Source organism: Thermobia domestica, chromosome 13 (assembly GCF_964235325.1).
Source record: "Thermobia domestica chromosome 13, izTheDome1.hap1.1, whole genome shotgun sequence".
NCBI lineage: Eukaryota > Metazoa > Arthropoda > Insecta > Zygentoma > Lepismatidae > Thermobia > Thermobia domestica.
Window position 1 is genome coordinate 176,250,601 of NC_137466.1, and position 26,666 is coordinate 176,277,266.

The following is a 26,666-nucleotide window of genomic DNA, read 5'->3' on the forward strand; positions in this document are numbered from 1 at the left end:
AAAAAAAATATTATTATCAATAGTAATAAAGAACAGAAAAAATACTTTTTAATACTTGCATATATACACTTTAAATAACATACTTTTTACTTCTGTAACTGTCCGTTTCGTTAATCCGTTTTAAAAAGCGAAAAATAATCCGTCACAGAGAGTCTAATTTATATTGTGTTGCAGCGAGCATACAACGACCAGATTCCTTCAGCGCGGCAATTGGAGCAAATGTTAAGTCTCCTTTCCCCTATCTCAGAAGTTAAAGGGGCTGGTCGTTGCAGTGCTTCTGCAACACAGCACGGTTTCTAGTGAACGAGAAGGTTTTTCGCGCTAAATAAGATTTCTGAATTTTATTTCACTAGCAATTAACAAATGGAATTTGTTTTTATGCATTCATATTGTTAAATTACGGACCATACTGAAGCAAATCAATATAATGACAATTAAAAAAAGTGATTGCAGAATTACAAAATAAGAAAGAAAATATCTAGTAGAGGAGAAAACAAATGAAAGTAGACCTGCATTTACAAGTTAATTCTTAGCTTATATTGATAATGAAGGCTTCTTCTACAGTAATTTGTGAACCAAATATTAATAAATCAGTATTAGAATCGCTCCCCCTCCTGTGGATAGTATTTTAGTATAAACATATTTCTTTTATAAAATAAGTATATTTTATACTCTTGATAATTTCCACATAAAACTATATGATGGGGAACGCCACATTGAATTTGGGACTAGTTAGCAATGCTCAGGGGCGTAGCCACGAGGGGGTCCACCGGGTCTGGACCTCCCAAAAATTTCGAAACTTGACTAACATTTTTAGACTTTCTTAACGTACTATATTTGTTTAACAGAGAAACGATTGATGTAGGCTAAATATTTTATTTTACGCCTCATCATGTACTCTTCTTTTCTTATAAAAATAATCGCTCTATCATTTTTTCTAAAAATATAGATGACAGTAAGTAATAATTACTTATCGTCTTTTCGGGTGCAGTATAAGACAGGTTCCATATTATTTAGACGTATTGGACCTCCCTCAAATACTTTGGACCGTTCCCAGTTAACATTTCTGGGTGTAGAACTGGCAGTGCTGTTTGTTTTGATGTTCTTTGATTTTGGGCTTCTGTTACATGCTGATCCTTCATCTGGCGGGTTTCGAGGTTTCTTAAGTTTTCCTGGATAAACTGTGAATAAAGTGTGTTCAATGTACATTTTTTTTATAACACTAATCTCTGCTACGAACTCTCTTCAGTCAACGCTGAAGAGGAATTCGGATCACTGTCAGGGACTTAGTTTGCTAGAATGAATCGTTCGCAATAATCTAGAAAAAATATTTAGTGAATCTACAAAGCTTCTTAAATTAATATAAACTGTACCTATGGGGCTTACAGTTTATACGTACGTCGCGAATTCTGTCCAGGAATTTGAAGCTTAAAATATACAAAACGATAATCATGCCTGTTGTTTTGTATGGCTGCGAAACATGGTCACTTACTCTGAGGGAAGAACATAGACTGAAAGTATTTGAGAACAGGATCCTGAGACGAATATTCGGACCCAAGAGGAACGGGAATGGGGAATGGCGGAAACTTCATAACGAGGAACTACATAATTTATATGGTTTACCCAACATTGTTAGGGTCGTCAAGTCTAGGAGGCTTAGATGGGCGGGTCATGTAGCTAGAATGGAAGAAAGTAGAGACGCTTTCAAAGTCTTGACTGGAAGACCAATCGGAAAACGACCATTAGGAAGACCTAGGCGCAGATGGGAGGACAATATTAAGATGGATCTCGCAGAGATTGGAATACAGAGTAGAAACTGGATGCAGTTAGCCAAGGATAGAAGTCAGTGGAGAGCTTTCGTGAACGCGGCATTGAACCTCCGGGTTCCATAGGCCATAGAGTTAGTTAGTTAGTTAGTTATGGGGTCAGCAAAAGACGAAAAGTTTTTTCCCACATGAGAAAGAATTGACACTTTCAAGGAATTGAATGTCCCAAGAAAGGTTATCACCATTGGTTATGCTTTCTATCGAAAAAGACCTGACAGTATTCATATTCATATCCTCTTTATTGCAGAAACTTCAGAGGACATCCAAAGCATTACAATCGTCAAATCTTAAAGTAACAGATTAAAATGCATACAAAATATTTACAAGAAGGTCAGAAATGGCTACAGAATATTTACAGATATGGATACAGAAAAGAAAGAAAGAAAAAAATATAAAGATATAAGTGTAATACATAATCTAATATATATACATTCTCGATTGTAATTCCAATACAATACAAAGAATAACGGTTACAACACAATACAATAGATAACTACTATACATGTCAATTCATTTTTCTCATAGTTCTTCAATGCTGTTATTTTTCACTTTAACTGCTTTATAATTAATCTGTTAAATAAGAATACCAGAGTTCAACCAGCATGTATTAGACAGATTTGCCCCTATCAAAGAGAGGAGAATAAACTTACTAATTAATTAAGGTGATTAATCGGATAAAATGTTCTGCATTCTTTATTTTTTAAAAACAGAATTTTATTTAATTTAGCATGTCACATAGCATTTGCATCTAAAGTTATGCTGATTAGTCAATGAGTCAACTTTATATCTTCTGTCTCTTAACGTTCGTACTGCAACACCCGAAACCACAATCCACCAGCCGCCACTGGTGGAAAACCGAAAACAAAAGGTCGCAAAAATCGTAAAGAAATTAGTCGAAAATAAAAAGATGAAATAAAATATTTACCTTTCTTTTACGCCCCACGATAATGATCTTTAGGCTAAAGATGATGGATGATTAATGTAAATAAATGAATATGGAAGAAATAGTAGGAGGAAACAGGAGAACCGGGAGCAAACCATCAAACAGGATATTATCCACTACAAATTGACCAGCGACTGCCTAGGATTGGAACAGGATCCTCTCTTCCCAGAGGCCAACGCTCTACCACTGGACCACCGTTCACCCCTAGTTAAGGATATTTAGTTAAGAAGGTAAGACAGCATTTTGCTGCGATATTCATACATGTAGTATGTGTTAAGTAACGTTGTGTTATTTTTTATTCTTTTTTATTCTTTTTCTTTTTGTCTTTCTTGCTAGTGACGTACCAAATATGTCCCAATTTCCACTGTGATCTTTTGAAAGATATAATCGACCAGTGTATGCTTTTTTTAATGCAGTGATGCTTTCAGAAGGTTTGCAAAGGAAGGTGCTTACAATACATAGGGGTCTCATTGAGAAAATACTGCTATCCCATGTTCTGCGCGATAGGAGATTGCTAGTAAGGGAATATTGTAACTCTGGGACGGAATTTCCCAACCCGGGCCATTCCCGGCGATCATCGTTGATTTAAAGGTAGTATTCTAACAATAGTTTAGTAAGACTGAGAGTTAAATACATAATCAGGGTGATTTCGTTACATAATTCGCACAAGGAACTGCTGGCTGTGGTGGCTCAGTGGTAGAGCGTTCACCTTTGGTGCATGGGGCCTTTGGTTCGATATCAACTAGGGTCAAGTGAACTTTGTGGTGGACTACCACCGTGTGCGTGGGTTTTCTCTGGATTCTCCCGTTTCCTCCCACTTTCTTCATTTTACTGTTTCACTCGTTTCTCATTATCACCATCTCCTTTAGCCTAGCCGGCACAACTTTGGGAAGTAAAATTTAAAAGTTTCATTTCAATTCATTTTCGAACGAGGAACTCTCCATTACGAAGCAAAATGTAGAACTGTTCAATTATGTTTTCAGTAATATCAGTATCAGAAGCAATTCTAGCATTGCTCAAATGTAATAATGCTTGTAGATCCTTACTTGAACTATAGTCAGATGATAAGAAAAAAAAGCTACAGTTCCAATTCAATTTTCTAGTTATTCCGTTTGATTTGGTGACATTTAGCAAATATTCCTTCCTGAAACGTGAGACATCTGTGAGAAGTCATAAAACCGTTTCTGCAGGAAACAACTTGTGAATCGGAAGCGTGTGGGAGACCCCTTTGTCGAAGGTTATACCACACAAACAGGAAGCGAAGTCAAGTCACATGATAAAGCGTAGAAGAAAAGCAATAATGTAATTTGATGACAAACATGAGGAGAAATAAAAAAAAAAAAAAAAAGACTGAAAAATCTAAGAACTCGGTCATATGGGATGACGTAATTTGTTTTCGTATTATCTAAGGAGAGAATATACATTATTGATTGAAGTGTGGGAAGATACACACATTTGAAAAATCGCTCAGTAATAAATCACGCAAAAAGAGAGAAAAAATATTAGAACAAAATTTGTTTCAGATAGATTTTGGAAAAGATTAGGATCCCAGATTTGATCTTATTTATGATCCCATGTTCTATCATATGTACAGTGATCCAAATTACTGTTTGCTGTTTTTTAATCTGATGATGCAATTTTATTTATGGTTATTAAGAGTGTTTGCTTAATTTTACTAGTTTTGATGCTTTCCAAAATACTAGAAGGAAACTTTACAAACTAAGTCTTCAATATACCCTGGTTCGATACCCGGCCAAATAAGTTTGTGTTAGACAACATTTTGTGCGTGGTTTTTCTCGGTGTACTTCAGTTTCCTCCAACACTTTCATTCCGCCAATTATTCCCTCATCATCCATCTCCCTTAGCCTAAAGGGAATAATCGTGAGACGCTAAACCTAAAGATTTGAATAACTCTTCAATTCTCACCTCGATTACATTAGAGTCTCGCTGCTGACGTGTTTGAGGATACTTCTCTATTCGAAACCGTGTATGATGCTTACAAAAATTCCATCTTCGTTGGGAATGCGAATTCAGAGAATTGCTAGCATAGTACTACGATTCTAATAAAATACTATGTTCAAATTCTAATTTAAACTACTCGCTGAGGAAAAGAATATGTTTATTATATAAAAAAAAACAGAGTGAGAGAGAGAGAGAGAGAGAGAGAGAGAGAAATAACGTGTAAGAGTTTTGCCAACTACACACTTCATCAGACACTATGGAGTACATAGGTAATGACAGGTTCAATATAAGGGACAGCGAAAAAATCCATGATTTCTGATTGGCTCGTAATATCCAAAATTGAATTAGATCTATCCTTTATTTAGAGAGAGTCTCGAGTTAGATGGAAAAAGTTGCAGTGCTACGTGTACAGCGCGTGATGAAGTTTGGTTTGTATGACGTTATATTTGCTGAATTTATTATTGAAACCACAAATAGAAGTAAATTTCGACATTTTCGGTTTGAGAAGAGCGTTCGAGTGCAGAGGGAATATATTCTTAGCACGCCTTGTTGATTCCAGAAATCTGTTTCTCACCATCTATTATCGTTTTTACTCTAATAGCGATCAACGTTAAATCCGGAAGTGATATCATTTCTGCCTCTTCTGGTTTAAATTTAGGTTAAGAGAGAAGATTGTACCTTTATTAAGACGCTAAATCGGTTCAGAAATAAACTCTTCTCGCTTTTTTTTACTTTGTTTGCTCTATGTAGATCAATATTTAACCTAGAGATGGGCAAAACCGGTTTTTATAAAATCCGGAAACCGGTTTCTAGAAAAACCGAAATCCCAAAAACCGACATTTCTGTTTTCTCCAAAAACCGTTTCGTTTTTCACCGAAACCGGTTTCGGTTTTCTCTAAAACCGATTCAGTTTTTCACCGAAACCGGTTTCGGTTTCCTCTAAAACCGGTTTTGATTTCCCTCAAAACCGGTCCGGTTTTCACCGAAACCGTTTCGGTGAAAACCTTTGATAACACATGAAACTATTTCTGTGGAAATGGAATCGGTTTCCGGAGAACAACAAAACACTATTCTAGTCAGAAATAGAACCAATTTTGGAAAAAAAAAACGAAATCGATTTTGAAGAAAATCGAAACCGAATCCGGTAAAAACAGAACCAGTTTTGAAGAAAACTGAAACCGGTTTTTCGGCGTAAAACCGGGTTTTGAAAATTCCCAAAAATCCGTTTCGGTTTTCCTAAAAACTGAAAACCAAAATGCCGGTTTTTGTGCCCACCACTAATTGAAACATGGAATGGTAGTGGATTTCTATCACTTTTAATGTTAATAGAGTGTTAAGGATGGAAAGCAATAAACAGCTTCAAGTTATCTATTACAATTTTTATTCTATAATTATTAAATTCAAAATGAGAAAAATGTTGATTTCTACCATTTCATGTGTATCACCTCTATCAACGAACTCTTATTTCTTTCTTTTTACTCTCTATATCCTATCCAAAATTTATGATAATTTATCAAGTTATTCTTCAGATTGATTTATCTGATGGACGGACGAACACACGGACAGAGAGGGTTGATAAACTAAACACCTTTACATAGGTACGCCTCTTTAGTTCACTAATCACTACTTAGATATAAAGGTGGGTAAACATACGGTAAGACTTCGTGATGTTGAAGATAAGACAATAGGCTAACGCTGAGTAACGTAATGTGGATGGATAAATGTAGTAGTGGATAACAATAGATGGAAAGATTTTCAACAACTACTTTAAGACGCATTGAATCAAGTAAATAAGAGATGTTGAGCCTAAGAAGTGAAATTTTGTACTTCTTCGGAGTTAATACTCAATGATATAGGATGTAAGGTTGAGGGAAGGCAACTGAACCATTCACGAGATATTTAGCATCTAGTAGACAAGAGTGATAAGCTATATGGAAGATACGGCGCGTCATTAAAATAACAGTAGTCGCTTTTTTATTTTGTTATCGAGGGAGATCTAGGTTATTTGAGGTAATGGATGAGGCAATATATACATATCTTGAGCTCCTCTGTAGCTGTACGGTTAGCGTACTTGTCCTCGGCGTGGGAAAACCGAGTTCAATTCCAGCGGAAGCTCATGTGATTTGGATCCTGCGTTAAGTTGTACGTCCATGTAAGGGACGCATTCAGGAGGATCCCCGGAGTCTGGACCTCTCAAAAGTTTCTAACTCAACGCACACTTGTACACTGTCTCAATAAAACTATACTTTTTTAACAAGCAAAGATTGATGTAGCATGAAAATTTCATCTCTACTCTCTCTCTTATAAAAGCAATCTAGTTGTATCATTATTCTTCTGAAAATATAGATGAAAGTATTTAACAATTACTTATTGTTTTCTCGAGTGCAGAATAATACCCGTTCACCCAATAAGATCTAGTGATTTGTAGTATTGGACTCACCCCAAAGCTGAGATCCTTTGCAACAAAAATCTCTGGGTCCACGTCTCATATAGCTTTGCTACTGAAAGGAACGTCTAACTTAAACCCAAATCCAAAATATACTTATCTTGTATGTCAGATCCAGCTACTTTGGAGTTGGAAATTGGAATCGAGATATTGCGGTGGGGAACGGTGTATACTTTGGGATTTCATCTTGTTTGATGGTCTGTGTACCAAATTCAAGAATCTGGCGCGGTTCGAACTCTACGTTAGTAATTGGTCCCGTCTTTCGTAACTTTGCTGTTGCATAAGGATACAAAAACGAAGAAGAAACTCAAATGTCATGTAGGAACGACATTCTGAAATTCATGAATATTGTAAGGATCCCCATATCACGACAAAAGCAGACGTTAATGCAACACGTGTTATTGATTATAAACAATGAAGCAGACGAGAAATCAACACGGAAAACACCGGAGGAAGCCGAAAGTAGACGGACCTCACGAAAGGACCCGAAGAGGAAAAAATAAAAGAGGGACCACCGAGGGACCTGGCATCAGTCGACCAACTGATCAACTAACCAACACCTGCCCTGAGGTCGCATTGGACTAGAGGTACACCTTTCCTTAACCCGATGTCGCATTGGACTAGGGATCCTCACTACAACCAAGCCTCACGAAGCTGCCTCGCGCTGAGGGGGCTTTCCTTCATGACTTTCCAAAAACCTTGCAGGTGCCTTGGAGACTGCTTTGAGAGAAGGGGCACCGTGCAAACACCAATCTCCCTACATCTGGCCAATAAGAAGAAAGACACTATTTACTCTTTGTCATCAAAGACACTGTACTTAGCAATTTTATAATAAATTGGTGAAGGGGAAAAGAATAACCCCGACCGATATTTTGTCTCTACCTATAAAATCATTGCGATATACACTTTTTCTTATATATTTACGATTGATTTGATTTTTAGTTTAGCGTCTCTTCAGCAGCGAGGATATATGCGACGTGGACTTACAGCTTAACGTGGGATTCGAACCAAGAGTTCCCACTAGGGATCCCACCCAGATTTCCCACGCCAAAGGCGCGCACGCTAATTGCTATTCAACGATGGAGCTCTTATATCTGTACGAGAATGACAAAACATCATATGTACACAGGCAACCATATTTCAACTTTAGGAATTAAGTTAAAATATTTTAAATTCACAAATGAAAATATGTAGCTATATAGAAAATTTTTAATTGTCATTATGAACTTTTTTTTTTAAAAAAAAATAATATATCGTAGATCTCAGTATGATCAACTACCGGAGCAAGAAGCAAAAAATAACACATCATGTTTTGTCATCATCGTATTGATTGATTCATAAGGTTGAAATTTGTTTAACTGTACACATGTACACATTATGTTTTACCATCTTTCTATAGATATATGCATTTGACGTATAGAATATTTCCACATGCTATTTCTGTATTATTAAGATGAATCAGGAGACGACTATACTAAAATATGCTGCAGTCATTTTTTTTTTTTTTTTTTTTTTTTTTTGTCGAAATTGAGAACCTTATCTTGCAATCGTCATATTGGAGAGGTGAAACTTGTCCAGGTAGTAGTTTAACCGGTTCCCGTAAGAGAGCACGAGCGATTATTGAAGCTAGAGACATCTAGTATTTAGAGGCACATTTAATTTCTGTTTGAAAATAAAGTTTAGTTTCACACACACACACACAATAATAATAATAATAATAATAATAATAATAATAATAATAATAATAATAATAATAATAATAATAATAATAATAATAATAATATAGGCTACAGAACAAACTTTCAGTATCCTAAATTCATAAATAATGTTGATTCGTAAATATATGTTACACATATTCTCAATTTTAATTTATTATTTATTATTATAACATATTTTTTACAGTTTTAATTTTCTTGTTTGTTCTCGTTTCCCAAATACGCTTTTACTTTTTTTTTACCTTAATCTTATAAACCAAACACTATGTGGAAAAGTAGAAAATATTAAAAATACTGACTACTTACAAGGCGCGAAACCGTTTTCGAAAAAGAGATAAGAAAAAATGAAATATGACGGAGTATCATCATCAAATCTTGATATGACAAAGTCATACCCAGTGGCGCATCTAGGCTAGGGCTGGCGGGGTGTAGGCCCCCAGTTTTTTTGAATGCCAGTTTATTTATTTATTTATTTATTTTTGAAAGTTTATAAAGAACTCATGGTATATCTGTCATAAACTGGGTTCTGGCTGCACCAGTTTTTACCTTTTAGATCCGCCATTGAGCATATCATCAATGAATCATTCAGTCTTAAAAGTGTTTTTCTTCTTTTCCTATTTTTGAAAAGAAAATACCGGATCTACAATGTTATTCATACACTCGTCAAACTTTTCATCTTGTTGTTACCAATACAATAGTATCCAGTACATGATTAATGAGATATTGCCGAAAAGTACGATTAATTTTTAAAATTTAATATCTGTATACCTATTCTATCCAAAATAAGACATACATACTGAACAGGTAAATGTGCGGACATTTATACGAAAATAAGTGTGCCAATAAACAGTTGGATTGCACCCTTCCATGTCTATGTATATCGTTGAACTTCAGAAAATCTCTACATCAAGGGGGGCCGCTGTATGATTTGTGTTTGGTAAAGATCAAGTGAAAGCATCTTGCGGAAGCAGATCAACACCAACTCAAGCTACTCAATGTGTGCCTGATATTCCTGAAATGGGTCCATATGAGACCAAAGTAACCCATGAGAAAAAAAATTAGCTCAATTGAATTAAATGTAGGGCTGTGCGATATGTCGATATATCGATATCGTCGATATCATATCAGCTTATATCGATAATCGATATCGCAAAACTATCGACGTCGATGTATCGCTATCGTCGATATTCGATATCGATATCCGATATCGTCGATATTCGATGTCGATATCCAATATCGTCGATATTCGATATCGATTCCGAATCTTCGATAACGATATTTAATATTGATATCAATGTTGTCGATATCGATATTCGATATTGATATTGTCATATTCGATATTGGTGTTTGACACTAACTCGAAAAAACCGCGGCGGGTTTTGTTTTATATATATAGACCCTAACGCTTTTTCGCTCTCGATAGCAGCTGCATTTGCATTTCTTAACCGAATGAAACCAAATTGCACGATACTCGTATGAGGCAGAAAAACGACCCATTTCATGAGTTAAATTAATGTAGGGCTTGGGGAACTATGCACCACCAACATTCCATGTTAATATGTAATTTCTTTGTTTACTTCATTTCTTAAAAGAATGAAACCAAATTTACACAGGATTGGTATGGGTTAAATATTTGGTTCCTTTTGAAGATAGTCCAAATCAGCGGTGGGGTAGGGATGTTTCTACGTCTATTTAATCCACCTAAATATTGTATATTTAACTTACATTATCGGCTGCACTTCTTCACCGAATCAAAGCAAATTTGTGCAAAAATTGTATTGGGCAGAAATGATGTTCCTTTCGAAGATAAAGCCAAACCCAGTGCAGAGCCGGGGAGCTATGGCCTCCAAAATATTTCTCATCATTAACATGGGTGCATTCCTTAACCGAGTCAACTTGATATGCTCACTGCAATTAATGTTTGTGCTGTATTGCCATTGCGAGTGAAGAATCAAATTCCAGTGCTAATATTTGCTTAAAACTAAACAGACAAGGAAACAAGAATTTATTCGTTTTCTGTGTAAAGTAGTTACTTTCCGTTTATTTGTATGTGGTTACGAGATGTAAGTTGAGCCACATAACTCAGCCCACTAAAACAAACAAAAGCCTCCATTCTGTCATTTCACTACACAGACCTACATATTCCTCCTTATGCAGAGTCGTTTTGACATATGATTAGCATCATACTAAACGTCTGACTACTGCAGGAGACTTATGTTAGTCGAACTCTTTAGTATGGCACTAATCGCGAGTCAAAACGAATCTGCATAAGGCCCATTCTGTTTAGGTAGTATCAACCTTTCTATATTTCTTTGGATTTAAGTATTAGAATATGCATTATTAGGTGCACTATTATTAGGAATGACTTAGAACCTTTCTAAATTGATTTCATAAGCAAAACTGAATAATGGTATAAGACGTAAGATTTAGACTAAATTTAATGAAAACATCAACACTTTTAGATATGAGTTTGCACAAAACCAATAACAAGAAACCTCTTCAGTTCATGTGGGAGATGTCACGTCTTTGCGTAAAGCTCTTTAATACAAAAGATTATCAATTTAATAATAACATGAAAGAGATCTCGATTGATCGTGTGTTTTTTTACTGGAATATTAAAATAGAACACTACAAAAGAATAAGTCCAAGTGTTAAATTTGTAAAGCAGGAGCGTCATTTCAGACTTCGCTTGAGGGGGGCAAGAGCACCACCGACATAAGACTTTCACGGTTTGTACTAGTATATTAGTAGACAATCTATTAAAGTATATGTATTCCTCAAAGTCTTGGGGGGCAATTGCCCCCTCCTGTCCCCTCTAAATGACGCCCCTGTTGTAAAGCCAATGGATTAACTTAGAAGAACAGAAACACATACATGACACACACAGAGAAAATTGAACAATAACTGTCTTATTTAGAAATATGCCTATTAGCACTGGGTTTTCAACTAGAAATGTATGATGCATTGAAGTTCATGACACTGCTATTTAGGAACGAGCTTTTTTATTCATGGAAAGAAAATCAGTTATTTCAATGTTCTGCACTAAATGAAGTATGAGCATCAGTTACGATATTGCATCCACAACTACACACTCTTCCCGATAGAACGCTGGGACCTACACAAACACGTGCCAGAAGAGCTAATTTTCGAAAGTCACTGTCATGAGATTCCCTTCAGTGAAGGGGGTTTTCTTCCATATATGTAGGCAGTGGTGCTATTCTAATTTTCTAACAACTGGTTATATATATATGAGAAAGAGATAGTAGATGGATACATAGAGAGATGTCTCTCTCCCTTTCTCTTAGGAAGCAAATCATATAAGATAGACAATAGCAAATTTTTCACTGGATGCCACAAGTGACAAGTAGAGATCTACACAGCAACCTAATATAAGGTGTTGTGACGAAATTAGGTAGCACTGCGAATATCTTGGAAACGAATTATCCAAAATAGATGTTTGTCAAGAAGTATTGGAGACACCTTAACTTGGCAATGGATCAACAATTGTTGATAATGGTATGTATGCGTTTCAAATGTAAATAACCTTACCACTGCACTCATGTGATCCCAGTTTTCATTCTTGATATCTAACCAGCCCATTTGAAATTAAGAAAAACTCGCTTATACCTTGTTCTGAGAGATCATATATCTAACCCTGTAGCTGTAAGAATTTTTAAGAACAAAGCTAAACAAACTGAAACTTGCTCGTTCTTTGGTATAACAGGGTAAAATTTACTGTTATGTCTGGATATAACAAACGGTTTAGCAAACTCGAAATATATTAACAACCAGTTCTAGCGAACCGGCTGAATAGCACCACTGTCTAGATGGCACTGAAAGATATGCATCGATTTCCTGTTGCAGTAAGGCATCAAATAATTAGCACAAAAGAAAAACGGGAATTCCCCGATTTTGTTTTTGCTGATGGGGTACGTCATTCGTCCATCTCTGAAATGAAATGAAATTTTTGAGTTTTACGTCACACGATTATGCCGGTTAGGCTAAAAGAGACGGTGATAATGAGAAATGAATGAAAATGGTGGAATGAAGAAAGTGAAAGAAAATGGGAGAGCCCCAAGGAAACCCACGCAATGCTGTTTGTCCACCACAAAGTTCACTTGGCGGGAGCAAGGTTTGAACCCGACCTCCTGCACCAGAGGTGAACGCTCTACCACTAAGCCACCGCGGCCCCTATCGTCCATACCTGGATCAAGTATTGTTTGTGCGTGAGCTTAAAATACAAAGCAAGCATGTGTTATGTTATAGAAAGAACTTCTCTCTCTCTCTCTGAAACGCATACCGCTACAAGTGCATATTCAGAAATGCACATACATGAAATAAACACCTACACACAAATAAAACACGTATTCTATGTTACCCTGTTTCACTCTCACTATTTCCGCAATGATGACCAATATGATAGCTGGGAAAGAAATTAAATGACTATTTTTATTAACTTTTTTTGAGGAAAGAGTGGTGGATTAGAGGAAACACAAGTCTGTTTTTTGTGAATAACAAGTATTCTGAGATATCTGTCATTGAAACGTTTTGAGACCAGATTGTCTATATCAACATGAATATTCAAGACCTATCAATATATTGAATATCCATATTTGATGTTGTCGATATCAATATTGGATGTTGTCGATATAGATATTTGATGTTGATATCGATATTCGATATTGTGGATAGTCGATATCGATATTGTCTATATCGATATCCGAGATTGTCGATATTCAATATCGATATCCGATATTGTCGATATTCGATATCGATATTGTCGATATCTGATATCGAAATTGTCAATATCGATATATCTATTCGATATCGAAATTGTCGATATCGATATATCTATTCGATATCTATGTCAGAAAAATATCAAATGTCGATATCGAAATTTCGATATCGCACAGCCCTATTTAAATAATGCCCCAAGCAACCTCAAGTTTAGAACACCTTTATAGTATCCAATATGAAGCAAAGATTCCTATAAGTTTGGAAAGACAATTATAGATCAATAAACATATATAAGTAATAACTTTTAAATGATTAGAAGCAAGATGGAAATATCGTCAGTAATGTATTTGTGGCGAACAGGTAAACCAAAACTTAGGTCACATTATTTCCTTCCTATTCAAAATTTTGGACCTATGTCCAATATTGGTGACTTAAATATTCCCGCCAGAAGTCGATAGTATCATAGAGTAATACAGGGGCAGATTAAGGTTTTTGGGGCCTTGGAGCCGACTATTTCAAGGGGATCCTATGTTACGAAAATTCCAGCCTATAAATTTTCTTTGTTGCCTTCCACAGTCTCATAGGCTTATCAAAATACCGAGAACTATACTGTATCTCAGAGAGCCCAAATTGATTTTAATATGAACCTTTTACCTAGGTATTGTTAAGGAGTTTTGGAAAACCTCCTATATTTGCTTTAAGTAATGACAGAGATATTTCAAAGAAATTGTCACCACAAGCTAATAATTTGGTTTGTAATAGAGGCCCAAAATAGCTCACTCCGTCACAAAATAACCTACCGGTACGTATCGTGAAGACGCTAGTAGAAGAAGACTTAACTGTAGCGATACCGCGAGCGAAGCGAGTTGGAAAAAAATAGCATGGGTTTTAAAAATATAATATAATAAGTTGATTACTATATTTTAGTATTAAACAGAGGGATTTTGGGGGCCCCCTGAGCTTGGGGAGCCTGGACTCCATTGGCTCCGCCCTTAATCCACTCCTGGAGTAATAGACCTGCTACTCCCTACATTACAACTGTGGAAGATTTGGCGTTAGTTCCCCTAACCGTTCCAAACTTAAAAGATACATTTGCCTCATATTGTATACTGTAAATGTATTCAAAATTTGAGGTCTTCTGAGACATTATTCAATTGAGTTATATTCTCTCATGGACTACTTTGGTCCAATATGGAATCACTTTAGGGAATGAGACTAAAAAATACTCGGAAGTCGACAAATTATCGACTTGGATCTATCTATCTATAATGATAAATAGATAGCTATAGATATAGATATAGATACATACATACATATAGGTAAATGTAGATATATATATACTGTATAGTCTTATGTAGTACATGTTAACAAACCAAGATTTATACACTGAAACATTGCAATCAACAAAATTGATAGAAAGGAGATGAATAAATTTATGTAGGCATCATGTTAACAGATAAGAAGAAAGTCAACGAGCAAATTAAAAGTAGATAATAACAAGAAATCATGATACTAATACTCACACAACACTTATTCGTTGCGACTAACATCGCAATAATAAAGTCAATGGAAAAATGTATAGGAAGCATAATTTTTGTCGTCGTATTCTATGAAAGTGGAAGCTGAACGTTGACTTGCAGAAAAGAACACAGAGAAAGAAACTTACAAAACGAAGTTTCGAGGAAAAATACTTGATGCGGAAAAAGGACGCTAGAAAGAATTTATTAAGAATGTTAAACAATATGGAACTTCACAGCAGCTACGGTTGGTTACCGAAAGAAACACACACACACACACAAAATAAACTTCATGTGTGAATTGGATGAATCATATCGTTTAAATGGGAAATATGAGCCAAGTACATAAAGTCTTAGTTGAGAACCCCGCCTTGGTTAGTTGTAGATTAGTGTCTTTTTTTCAGAACTGAGGCTACATGAGACCGTATCTATAGTTAAGGTGGAATCCAAACCACCGTAATACATTTAAATTTCAAGACTCTTTCAACTGGAATCAAACCCAGGACCCCGTGCACCACTTCGCGCGCGATCTAGCAACTATACCAGCGCTGACGATATCAAAAAGCATGGGGAAAAGAGGTTTGAGTAGGCCAAAATAGGAAGATAATTAATGAAACGAATGAAAGTTGTATTTTATTTTATTTTAAGTTTGTATTGCTCTATACCTCACTAATTTCAATCCTAGCCAATGGCTGTAAATTTTAACCTTTCAAGAATTATTATTATTATCATTTTGAATTTTCGTATTTTGACAAGAGACGCTTACTGCACCAAAGAAATCAGATCAAGAATTGCCATAGCCAAAGAAGCATTCAACAAGAAAAGCTCCTTAGTAGCAGGCTCAATATTGCACTTGGGAAGAAGTTGGTCAAGTGGTGTGTATGGTTCAGAGACTTGAACATTAAAACGGATAGGAGAGAAGAGGACACTTCTAGTCAGCATCCTTCGCACGAAGGCCAATTGGATTGGACACATCTTGCGAAGAAATTGTCTTCTTCATACCGCCATAGAAGGAAAGATAGAAAGAAAACGAGGAATAGGAAGAAGAAGAACACGACTGATCGATGATTTGAAAAATAGAAGAAATCATTGGAAGTTAAAAGAGGAAGCTGAAGATCGAAAAACGTGGAAGGAACATTTCGAGGCCTAAATCTAAAATTAAAAAAAAAAAAAAACTTTAGATAAACACACAACTCATTTGTCCCAGGACCTAACGAAAGGCATAATACTTAATAATAATAATAATAATAATAATAATAATAATAATAATAATAATAATAATAATAATAATAATAATAATACAACGATACTCTCTCTGTAAAGTCTTCTGCTACAAGTATTTACTTTTCATACATTCATGTGTAAATAGATTATTGTGGAAAGGAAAGTTACGCAAAAGATAAGCAGATAGAAGCAATAATTTATTGAAAATAAAGAATAGAAGACGACGGCATCTATATCTTCCTGGCTCCCACCATTTCTACCTGTGTATAGGTTGGTGATGTTGTACGTATTATATATATCGTAAAAGTATGAGGGTGTGTGTATGTGAAAAGGTGTTGCCATTATTTCGTTCCACTAATGTGTTCCTGGAAAATGATTCATAGAATCAATTTCGTGTGGATGATATCCTCTGTCAGGAACAAACAAGGCTTTTTCCCCTTAAAAACGAAAAAAAAAAAACAAGAACTCATTCTGTGAAACAATAAAGAAAACAGAAGAGCAACTTTTTTTTTCGGGTGTTCCTTTTTTCTCAAGCTTTTTTCTCGTTTAAGTTAGAGCATGAGCCGTCTAGTGGAAAATATTACCGGGCATCTTTCATGTTTTATAAAGAAGACTTTTTAAGTTGTAATATGTCATTTATAGTCAAGGTTTTGAATTTTCTAAAATAATAATTGTAAATTGTAATTATCCTCGATTTTTCTGTTATTAAAACGAAGTTAGCAAGTTTTCCACCGATTTGTAATAATCATAGTATCCTAACTGAGATTTAAATCATTTCAAGAAAAGCTATGGTTCTCAATGACCTCTGGTGGTACTTTTTGGAATGATAATTTTGTTCAAGTGCAGCGCTACCTGGGATCGTCAGATCACAGGCAGCTATCAAATAGGAAGGAAAACGATTATATTTGGTGTCAAAATTGAATATGTTTCAACCTAATCGGCTTCTAAATTAAATTAAGTGTTGATAGTGTATTTGATAAATTGTGAATATGTGAGTTTATTGCTGAAAAAGCTTTGGTTTATAACTGGAATACCTACTGTAAGTAAATTATTTTCTAGAATTTCTCTTGGCAAGTTAGTACGCCATTTAACATTGTGGTTGTTTCTAGGCTGCTATCGCTGGTCGATATTTGAATGTTAATGAGTTTTATAGTTGAGTTCTCAATTTTGTGATCTAAATTAAATTCATTTTGTGTTATTTTTTGTATTCTCAAAATTTGGCAATTAATTATATTGTTCGAGTTTACAGATATAAAGTTGATAATATCCGATTTAACTCTATTATTTGACTAATGTAGAGCTTAGTTTACCTGGCGTGCTATGAGAGTATTTTTACTAGTAGCTATTGGATTTAATAAGTTCCCACTTTTGTTCAGTTACTTGAACTATACCAACATAACCATAATTTATTTTTTAGTGGGGGAATTAAATTCTCCTTCCTTCCAGCGTGCACGTTTAAGTTGTCTTTGCGGAGGCAGGTGCGCGTGTAACGTGTTAATATCCTTCCAAAATAATTGTAGTACTAGTATAAATATATATTTAGAAACAGGATATACGTTACAAATCTAAATAGCTGCCTGTGATCTCAGTTGGTGAGTGGGAATGTGAAATATGTTATTATTTCTTGTTATGTGATAGATAGAGCCGGATTATTCTGTAAAAGGGTTGCATTATAGTTAAATAGTAAGTAATTAAAATTGTATTGAGCGTCACCGAGTGGTTCGTAAGATGGCGACCGGACCTGTTAATCATGACCTACGTCTTGAACTTGATCATTTCGAAAATGGTGATACTGGAGTTTTAGTAATTAACCAAACTCAATTGACAAATCCTAGTGTGGAAAATCACACTAGTGATCCTGGTGTTTTGAGTGACGCTGGAAAGAATAATACGGTAGAAAATGATTCATTTGTTATTGCAAGTGGCAATAAAAATAAGAGCGATAACGTTTGTATTAAGGCTTCGCCTAGTCGCCCGGGGGTGTCAGGTGGCCACGAGCAAACAGCAGTCGGCGGTCAAGGCCGTTCACCTCCAACAGCTGGTGGTAGCTTATCAGCACAAATACGAGCAATTCGTTCGCACTTGGCTGGAACTCAGATATTTCCTTCAGAATCGGTTGTAAATAATTTCACATGCAATACTAATGCTTCTGTTTTGAGAACAGATTTAAGTAAACTTGTTACTCATTCAGCACAAAAATCTTTAAACGATTTTGCTCGTAATATACCCTTTTGTGATGGAAGCAAAGATATAGAACTCTTTCAGTTTTTGCTTTCTGTTTATAAAATTAATAAACTGAGGTTGTTTCCCTTAGAATGTATTATGATGTTGGCTATTGGAAAAACTACTGGGTTATTAAATACAGAATTACTTAAGTTGTTGGGCAATGTTAATGACTGGTTGGAGGTATGTCGTGCCTTACGAACTTCTCTGTTGACACCATTAGGCTTACGAGAAATAAATAGATTGTTTGTTGAACGTATTCAGAGCAAGAATGAAAATATATTAGAATATATCAGCAATATTCATGATGCTTATGTGGTGTTTCAAGGCACTCTAAATGAAGAGGGTATTAAAGTGAATGTTTTACAGGGTATGAAACCAGATATTAGATATGCAATCTTTAAATATATTATTCCATCAACTTATCAAGAACTTTATGAGGAAGTTGTTAAATATGTGAATTATGAAAGATCAAAATTAGTCTATGATGAAATGTGCGGGTCAAATTTTTCTATTGAGTGTAAAAAGAGAATAAATTGTTGTTTTTGTGGCGGAGATCATAAGGTTATAAATTGTATGTATAAAAAGCAACAACAAAAACAACAGGCGGCCTTGATGAATAGAACGTCAACCGAGGATAATAGGAAACCTATAGCTACATTTATCGATGCGTATTTTTTGGGACGAAAGTTAGAAGGAGCCTTAGATACTTGCAGTACAGTGAATCTTTGTGATATAGACTCTTTTAAAGAATGGGAACAAAACACTAACTGGAGAGTGCAATATATTAAAGATACTTTTCGTGGAGTGGGGATTGGAAAGGAAGTGCTTTATTTAGATCAGTGTGTTGTTTTACCGATAAAAATTGGCGGTTTAACTTACAAACTTAAATTCTTTTTGCATAAAAACTTGTCACCTAAGTTTATTATAGGAATAGACGGAATTAGTTTTCTTAAAGGAGCAATAGACATTAACAAGAAACAATTTATAATAGATGGTGGAAAAGTTAAAGTTCCAATAAGGTTAAATAATACCCCTACTCTTTTGAAAAATGATTCTGCCGCAGAAACTAATCATTCCAGGTCACATAAGGTTCCGACTTCTAAATGGTTTGTGGAACATCAGGCGTCTCGCGATGGTGTGCAAGCAGAAACAGGTTCAAACAGCAGGGCTACATCCAGGGCGGTGGTACATAATTTTCAACAGTCTGGTACACAGGGGGATGGATCCAATGTACGAGAGGATACGAGAACTCCTAATAGGCAGGCTACCAAGGTTTTGGTCGATCCCAAGTTGGTGAATGAAGATCCTGATTTACCAAGGTATGTAAATGAATTGGTTGCTAATTATTCTGACGTTTTCAGTGATCGTATTGGAACAGTTAAAAACTTTGAGTATGAATTAAAAGTGACTGATGAAACCCCTATTCGAAATAAAGCATATCCGATTTCACGTAGTGAACAGAAGGAGATGGATAAAATTATTGATGATTGGTTAGAACAGAACATTATTGAAAAAAGTAATAGTTGTTGGGCTTTTCCTGCATTTTTAGTTAAAAATAAGAGTGGGGGAAGAAGATTAGTAGTCAATTACAAAGGTTTGAATGACAGACTGTTGGTTAATTCTCAATATACTCCGCTTATTGAGGATGTTATTGCACAATTATCTCAAGGACGTATCTTTAGTGTGATCGATCTACGTAAAGCTTATCTACAACTGAAGATATCTGAGAATTCGCGCCAGTATACTGCGTTTTTGACGCACAGAGGCCTTTTTCAATTTCGTTATTTACCTTTCGGATTATCTGTGGGGTCTTACTTGTTGTCAAAACTTATGACAGACTTGTTATATCCCTTAAAAGAGGAAGGATTGGAGTGGTTTTTTGATGATGTCGTACTGGTTTCTAAAGATATTGTTTCGCATAAGAAATTGTTGACAAAAGTGTTGAATATTTTTCGTGAAAATGGTATTACGCTGTCACTTGATAAAAGTGTTATGTTTCAAACCAGAATTTCTTATTTAGGTCATATTATTGAATATAATAAATTTGAAATGGATCCTGCTCGCCTAGATATTATACGCAAGTTACCAGCACCAAAAAATCGTCGGGGGGTGTTGCGTTTATGTTCATTCTTGCAATATTACTCAAGGTTCGTGCCTGGTTTTCATGAAATAATGCATCCAATAAATGAATTGAGATCTCCTAAGGTGGCATTTCATTGGGGACCCGCCCAGAAAAAAGCCTTAGATGATATCAAGGCAATGTTCGAATCCCACATTGTGCTTAAATTACCCGATTTAAACCAAAAGTTTATAGTGTGTTGCGATTCATCATTAAAAAGTCTTGGAGGGGTGATCCAACAGTACGATTCAGAAGGCTACTTGAGACCTGTAGCGTATTTCAGTCGAAAATTACGTCCTTATGATTATAGTAAGCCCATTTATTTGCTTGAATTGATGTCAGTAGTGGAGACTCTAGAACGATTTAAAATCTATTTACATAATAAATTTGAATTATTAGTAGATAATCAAAGTTTGTCTTATGCCCTCAAGAATATTAAACGTGTAAAAAAATATGGTAGCTTATTGCATAGGTTGTTTGCCTTTCATTTTGATGTTAAGCACATATCGTCAAATTTAAATGTAATATCTGATTTTATTTCTAGAGTATATAACACCCATGATTTCGAATTGATTGAGAATGTACAATCTAGTGATGAGGAAATGCAAAACCTATGTATGGTAAATATGTGGGATATGCCCTATGCATCTTTATCTATTAAGGAGCATCAGTATAAAGATCCTTTATTGTCAGAAATAATTAAAAAATTGGAAAGCAAACAACAGGTAGAAGGTTATAAATTGGTAAACGGAATACTTTGTAAGAAAACAAAAGCATATAAGAATCCCTATAAGGTTTGTGTTCCCAAAAATTTATGGAGAGTATTGTTGGAATTCTATCATGGACAAATTTTGCCCGGTGGTCACGGAGGGGTGAGCCGTACGATTGGGAAATTAGCCTCGCGCTATACATGGCCTGGTATCTTGAAAGATATTAAGGAATACGTAACCACTTGTAAAGAATGTCAATTAGCCAAAGCCGAAAATAAGAAAAAGATGGGGTTGTTAGTATCAGAATATGAAAAGACTGTAAACGGTCTTTGGTATGGAGATGTAATTGGGCCAATAACAAGATCAAAATCAGGACGTTATTGTTTAATTATAGTAGATGGTTGTTCACGTTTTGTTTATCTGGAACCTATTAAAGTTTTGTCCAGCCAAAGTATTATAAATAAGATGTATAAGTTAATGTGTAGGCATGGGTTTATACATGCTTTCGCCCATGATTGTCACTCTATTTTTGTATCTAAATTGTTCACGGATTTTTTATATAGTCAAGGAATCAAAGATATCAGGATTTCCCCTTACGCAGCCTTTTCGAATTTGAGTGAAAGATACATACGTTCTGTGAAAAATGGGTTAAAGATATTTTTCCATGATAAACAACAACAGTGGGATAAGGGCATACACGAAATTGAATTTTCACTCAATAATTCGATCCACACAGAACTAAAGTGTAGTCCAGTGGATATGGTATACGGGTATAATGTGTGTGACCCTCTTGACACTAAGTGGAATGTGGATAAAATATTTGTGGATAAGAATAAAGGTGAAATTTGGGCATCGGCGATGCGTAATATGGAGTTAGCGTGGAAGAGGAGGAAGGCGTTATATGATAAAAAGAGAATTCCTGTTGATTATAAGGTGGGGGATAAATTATTAATAAAATCGCAAGTGAAGTCATCATTGGTGGACAAGTTTAATAAGAGCTTGGCTTATCGTTGGGAGGGCCCATACACATTGGTCAAATTCCTGGGTCAGAACAGTGTTCAAATTAGATCTGATGCTAATCCTAATGATGTTCGTAGGTCACATGTAGCCCTTACTAAAAAGTATCGAGAGAGAAGAGATATAACTGCAACATAAAAAAAAAAAAATCCGGCTAATTTAGAGTATCTCAGTCAGAGTGTTACCGCTTACCACAGTTTTAGTTTGGTTGTGTATTTGTTTGTGTATTATTTGTTTTGATCAAATAGTAATTGTTACTTCTATTGCAGGCCTGCAATGCCGTGTTTTGTATATTGTCGCGACTACCATTGATGTATGTATGTGTCCATGAATAAGTTTGGTTTCGGATATTATCAATTATTGCAGACTTTGTCAGCTGTATGTAAGTAGTATGTTTTTATTGTTTATTGCCTAAATGGATGTTTTGGAGAGCCAATATCTGTAAAAAAAAAAAAAAAAAAAAAAAAAAAATTGTTAATTTGAGTATTGATAATTAGTTTGATAATGCTTATGAGGAATAAGATTTGAAATTAATCTATACGATATTAGACAATATTGAAAAATAATTTAGGCTGTATTATTATAATTTATTAATGAGTTAATTGCCATAATTATTAACGGGTGATGGATTAGAAGTAGAGATCCATGAGTGAATGAATTTTGTATGGCGATGGATGATTCTAGTTATTATTATTAGTATTTGATTTTGTTTAGTTCGTTTATTTTTCTTTTTCCTTCTTTTCCTTTTTGGGGGTTAGGTATGAATGATGGAGTGGATGATTCAAATCAACTAACGGAGATATTATGAGTAGTGACCTTATGGCAATTGCTTATTAAATGGATTATAATTTAGGAACGTTTATATTAAAAAGGTTAACTTTTTAATTAGGGAGGGCCGGATGTGTGTAATATGTCATTTATAGTCAAGGTTTTGAATTTTCTAAAATAATAATTGTAAATTGTAATTATCCTCGATTTTTCTGTTATTAAAACGAAGTTAGCAAGTTTTCCACCGATTTGTAATAATCATAGTATCCTAACTGAGATTTAAATCATTTCAAGAAAAGCTATGGTTCTCAATGACCTCTGGTGGTACTTTTTGGAATGATAATTTTGTTCAAGTGCAGCGCTACCTGGGATCGTCAGATCACAGGCAGCTATCAAATAGGAAGGAAAACGATTATATTTGGTGTCAAAATTGAATATGTTTCAACCTAATCGGCTTCTAAATTAAATTAAGTGTTGATAGTGTATTTGATAAATTGTGAATATGTGAGTTTATTGCTGAAAAAGCTTTGGTTTATAACTGGAATACCTACTGTAAGTAAATTATTTTCTAGAATTTCTCTTGGCAAGTTAGTACGCCATTTAACATTGTGGTTGTTTCTAGGCTGCTATCGCTGGTCGATATTTGAATGTTAATGAGTTTTATAGTTGAGTTCTCAATTTTGTGATCTAAATTAAATTCATTTTGTGTTATTTTTTGTATTCTCAAAATTTGGCAATTAATTATATTGTTCGAGTTTACAGATATAAAGTTGATAATATCCGATTTAACTCTATTATTTGACTAATGTAGAGCTTAGTTTACCTGGCGTGCTATGAGAGTATTTTTACTAGTAGCTATTGGATTTAATAAGTTCCCACTTTTGTTCAGTTACTTGAACTATACCAACATAACCATAATTTATTTTTTAGTGGGGGAATTAAATTCTCCTTCCTTCCAGCGTGCACGTTTAAGTTGTCTTTGCGGAGGCAGGTGCGCGTGTAACGTGTTAATATCCTTCCAAAATAATTGTAGTACTAGTATAAATATATATTTAGAAACAGGATATACGTTACAAAGTCTTGGATTAGTTGAAAGGATAACATGGATATTGATCTATGTTAGCAGTCCCGCTTTCTTCCACTTTTATTAACATTATTTTAAGCGAAGATATGGTCTTATTACCTAAAATTAAAGGCAATATACGACATCCATACCTTTACTTTTTAGCGATCACCTGCAGTTAGCTCTCTGTCATAATTCAGACGAGGAAGTCTCAGTGGGTATGAGTAAATTTAATGAAATTAACAATTCCTTGGCCTCTGGCTAAGCATTCTCGAGTGAGATGGCTTTTACTCGAAATGTATGGTTAGCACATAGTCATCCACTCCTATTATTTCTCTCCTGAAGGCTTTCAATTTGCTATTTAAGTGAAGTAGCTGAATTACAAAATAAATAAATAAATAAATAAATAAATAAATAAAATAAAAATAAAAAATAAAAAAGTAAATGGATAAAAAATAAAATAATAAATAAATAAATAAAACTGTTTTGACACTTTAGAAACTGTTCTTGAACAGCGTTTAATATGCCAAAAAGTGTTCGAAATGTTCAAATGATGAACAAAATTGTACAAAATACGTTCTAACAGTGGTTAATAGGAATTGCAGTAACGATGTCTAAAATGTACCTACATTTCTAATGCGTCCAATGAGTATCATTCATAAACGACTTTTGAACATAGTTAGGACAGGACATTTACACATTACTGACACTCTTTGAATAGATCCTTATGACACTTATTCACCCGTTTTGGATGTTTTTGGACATCTGGTCAGACATGCACAAAAGTTTTTTTTTTTTGAAGAACATTCTCTTTTTTCAAATTAACGTATACATAATGCGATTACACATGAAAAAATACATAAATAATGAGAGACGAGACTTGGGATTGAACAAAACTATCAACTACGATTGATGTTCTTGTTTGTTACGGATTCATAATACTATTCCTACAACACTATTAAATAAGCTATTAATGTTTTTGTTTGCTATTTATCCACGAGTAGTATCCCTGCAAAATATCAACTACACTATTAATGTTCTTGTTTGTTATGGACCCATGAGTAGTACTCCTATAAAACTACCAAGGTCGCCTTATATTCCAAGAAATACGGTAATTTATTTCCTACAGTTCACTTAAGTTTTCCTTTTTTCTAAATAAGAAAGAAAAGTATTTTTTCAATAAATAATTTCACAGATGTTAAAAACGTCGGATTGTGACTGTGTACTTTTCAGAGGTACTTATAGACTTACAAAAGCCCTCGATAGTTCGGTGGTATTCACCTTCGATCCCTGGTTCGATCCCAGTTCGCACCAAGTGGGTTTTGCGGGACAGACACCGTGTGTGTGTGTGTGTGTGTGTGTGTGTGTGTGTGTGTGTGTGTATGTGTGTGTGTGTGTGTGTGTGTGTGTGTGTGTAGGTTTTCTTGCGGATTTCCCGTTTCCTGTCACTTTCTTCATTCCAAAATTCATTTTCATCACTGTCAGTTTCAGCCTACACGGCATAACCATTGGACTTATATAAAAACTGTTTTTTGTTTTAAAATTTAACCGACTTTAACCAAGGCCCTAACAACAAGTAGAGAAAAGAACTAAAAAGTAGAAAACAATAATACTAATAAAGTAAGATCAAATTTTGATAATAAAACAATGTGAGATAACATCGTATGAACGTATTTAATAACTTGCTCCTGTTTAAGAGTAAAAATTACAGAACAAAATGAAATTTCGTGACGAGAAGTGTGAAGTTTTCTTAAAGTATCATCAAGAGACTTCTAGACTTCTAACAAATAAGGAATAGTTAAGACTCTTCTCCCTCCCTCCTTCGCCTTTTTTTTATGACTGCATGTTTACTCCCTTCTTAACCCCAAGGAGGAAATTGTTCCCACAGCTTGTGTTCTTTCGGTCCAACTAAATAAAAGGGAATTATGAATGCTTGTTCGCTTAATACATACTGACTGGCTTAACATGAGTACACAAGGTTCACTAATATGCGTGAACATCCTATATTCTATGAAATTCTTGCGAAAAGTAAATTGTCAACTATCGCATTATTTGAAAATGTTTCCGAACTTTCTGTGCATACAACTGTGTCATCTTGTGCCTACCAAATCCTGGAAAAACTAAGTTAGGTATCTCTTCATGTGTGTAATTTAAGATACGCTGTCAAGTGTAAATTCTTAAACATTCATTACATGCAGATATTCAGTAATCTAATTTGTTACATGAAAATATATTAAGATTTCAGGCAGAGTTCTGTCGGCTACACACCGATACAGAAGGGTTTAAGTAGATACAATCTTGTAAGTTCACGTCAGTATAAAATAGGTCTGTAGGGAATGTGCTTATGAAGAATATTTCAGGTTGTTCTGTTGAGTAAGTCTTCATAGATATGC

The 26,666-nt window shown here is 34.8% G+C and overlaps 1 protein-coding gene across 1 annotated transcript in view; it reads right to left on the reverse strand.

Annotated features, from left to right (window-relative positions):
• Nucleotides 1-9,454, reverse strand: part of LOC145667861 (serine protease inhibitor dipetalogastin-like) — a 39,669-nt gene extending 30,215 nt beyond the window's left edge. Inside the window, exon 1 of the mRNA XM_081735294.1 lies at nt 9,439-9,454. Coding sequence (XP_081591420.1) covers nt 9,439-9,454 — 16 coding nt within the window. The remainder of the gene's footprint in view (nt 1-9,438) is intronic.
• Nucleotides 9,455-26,666: the final 17,212 nt, after the last annotated feature.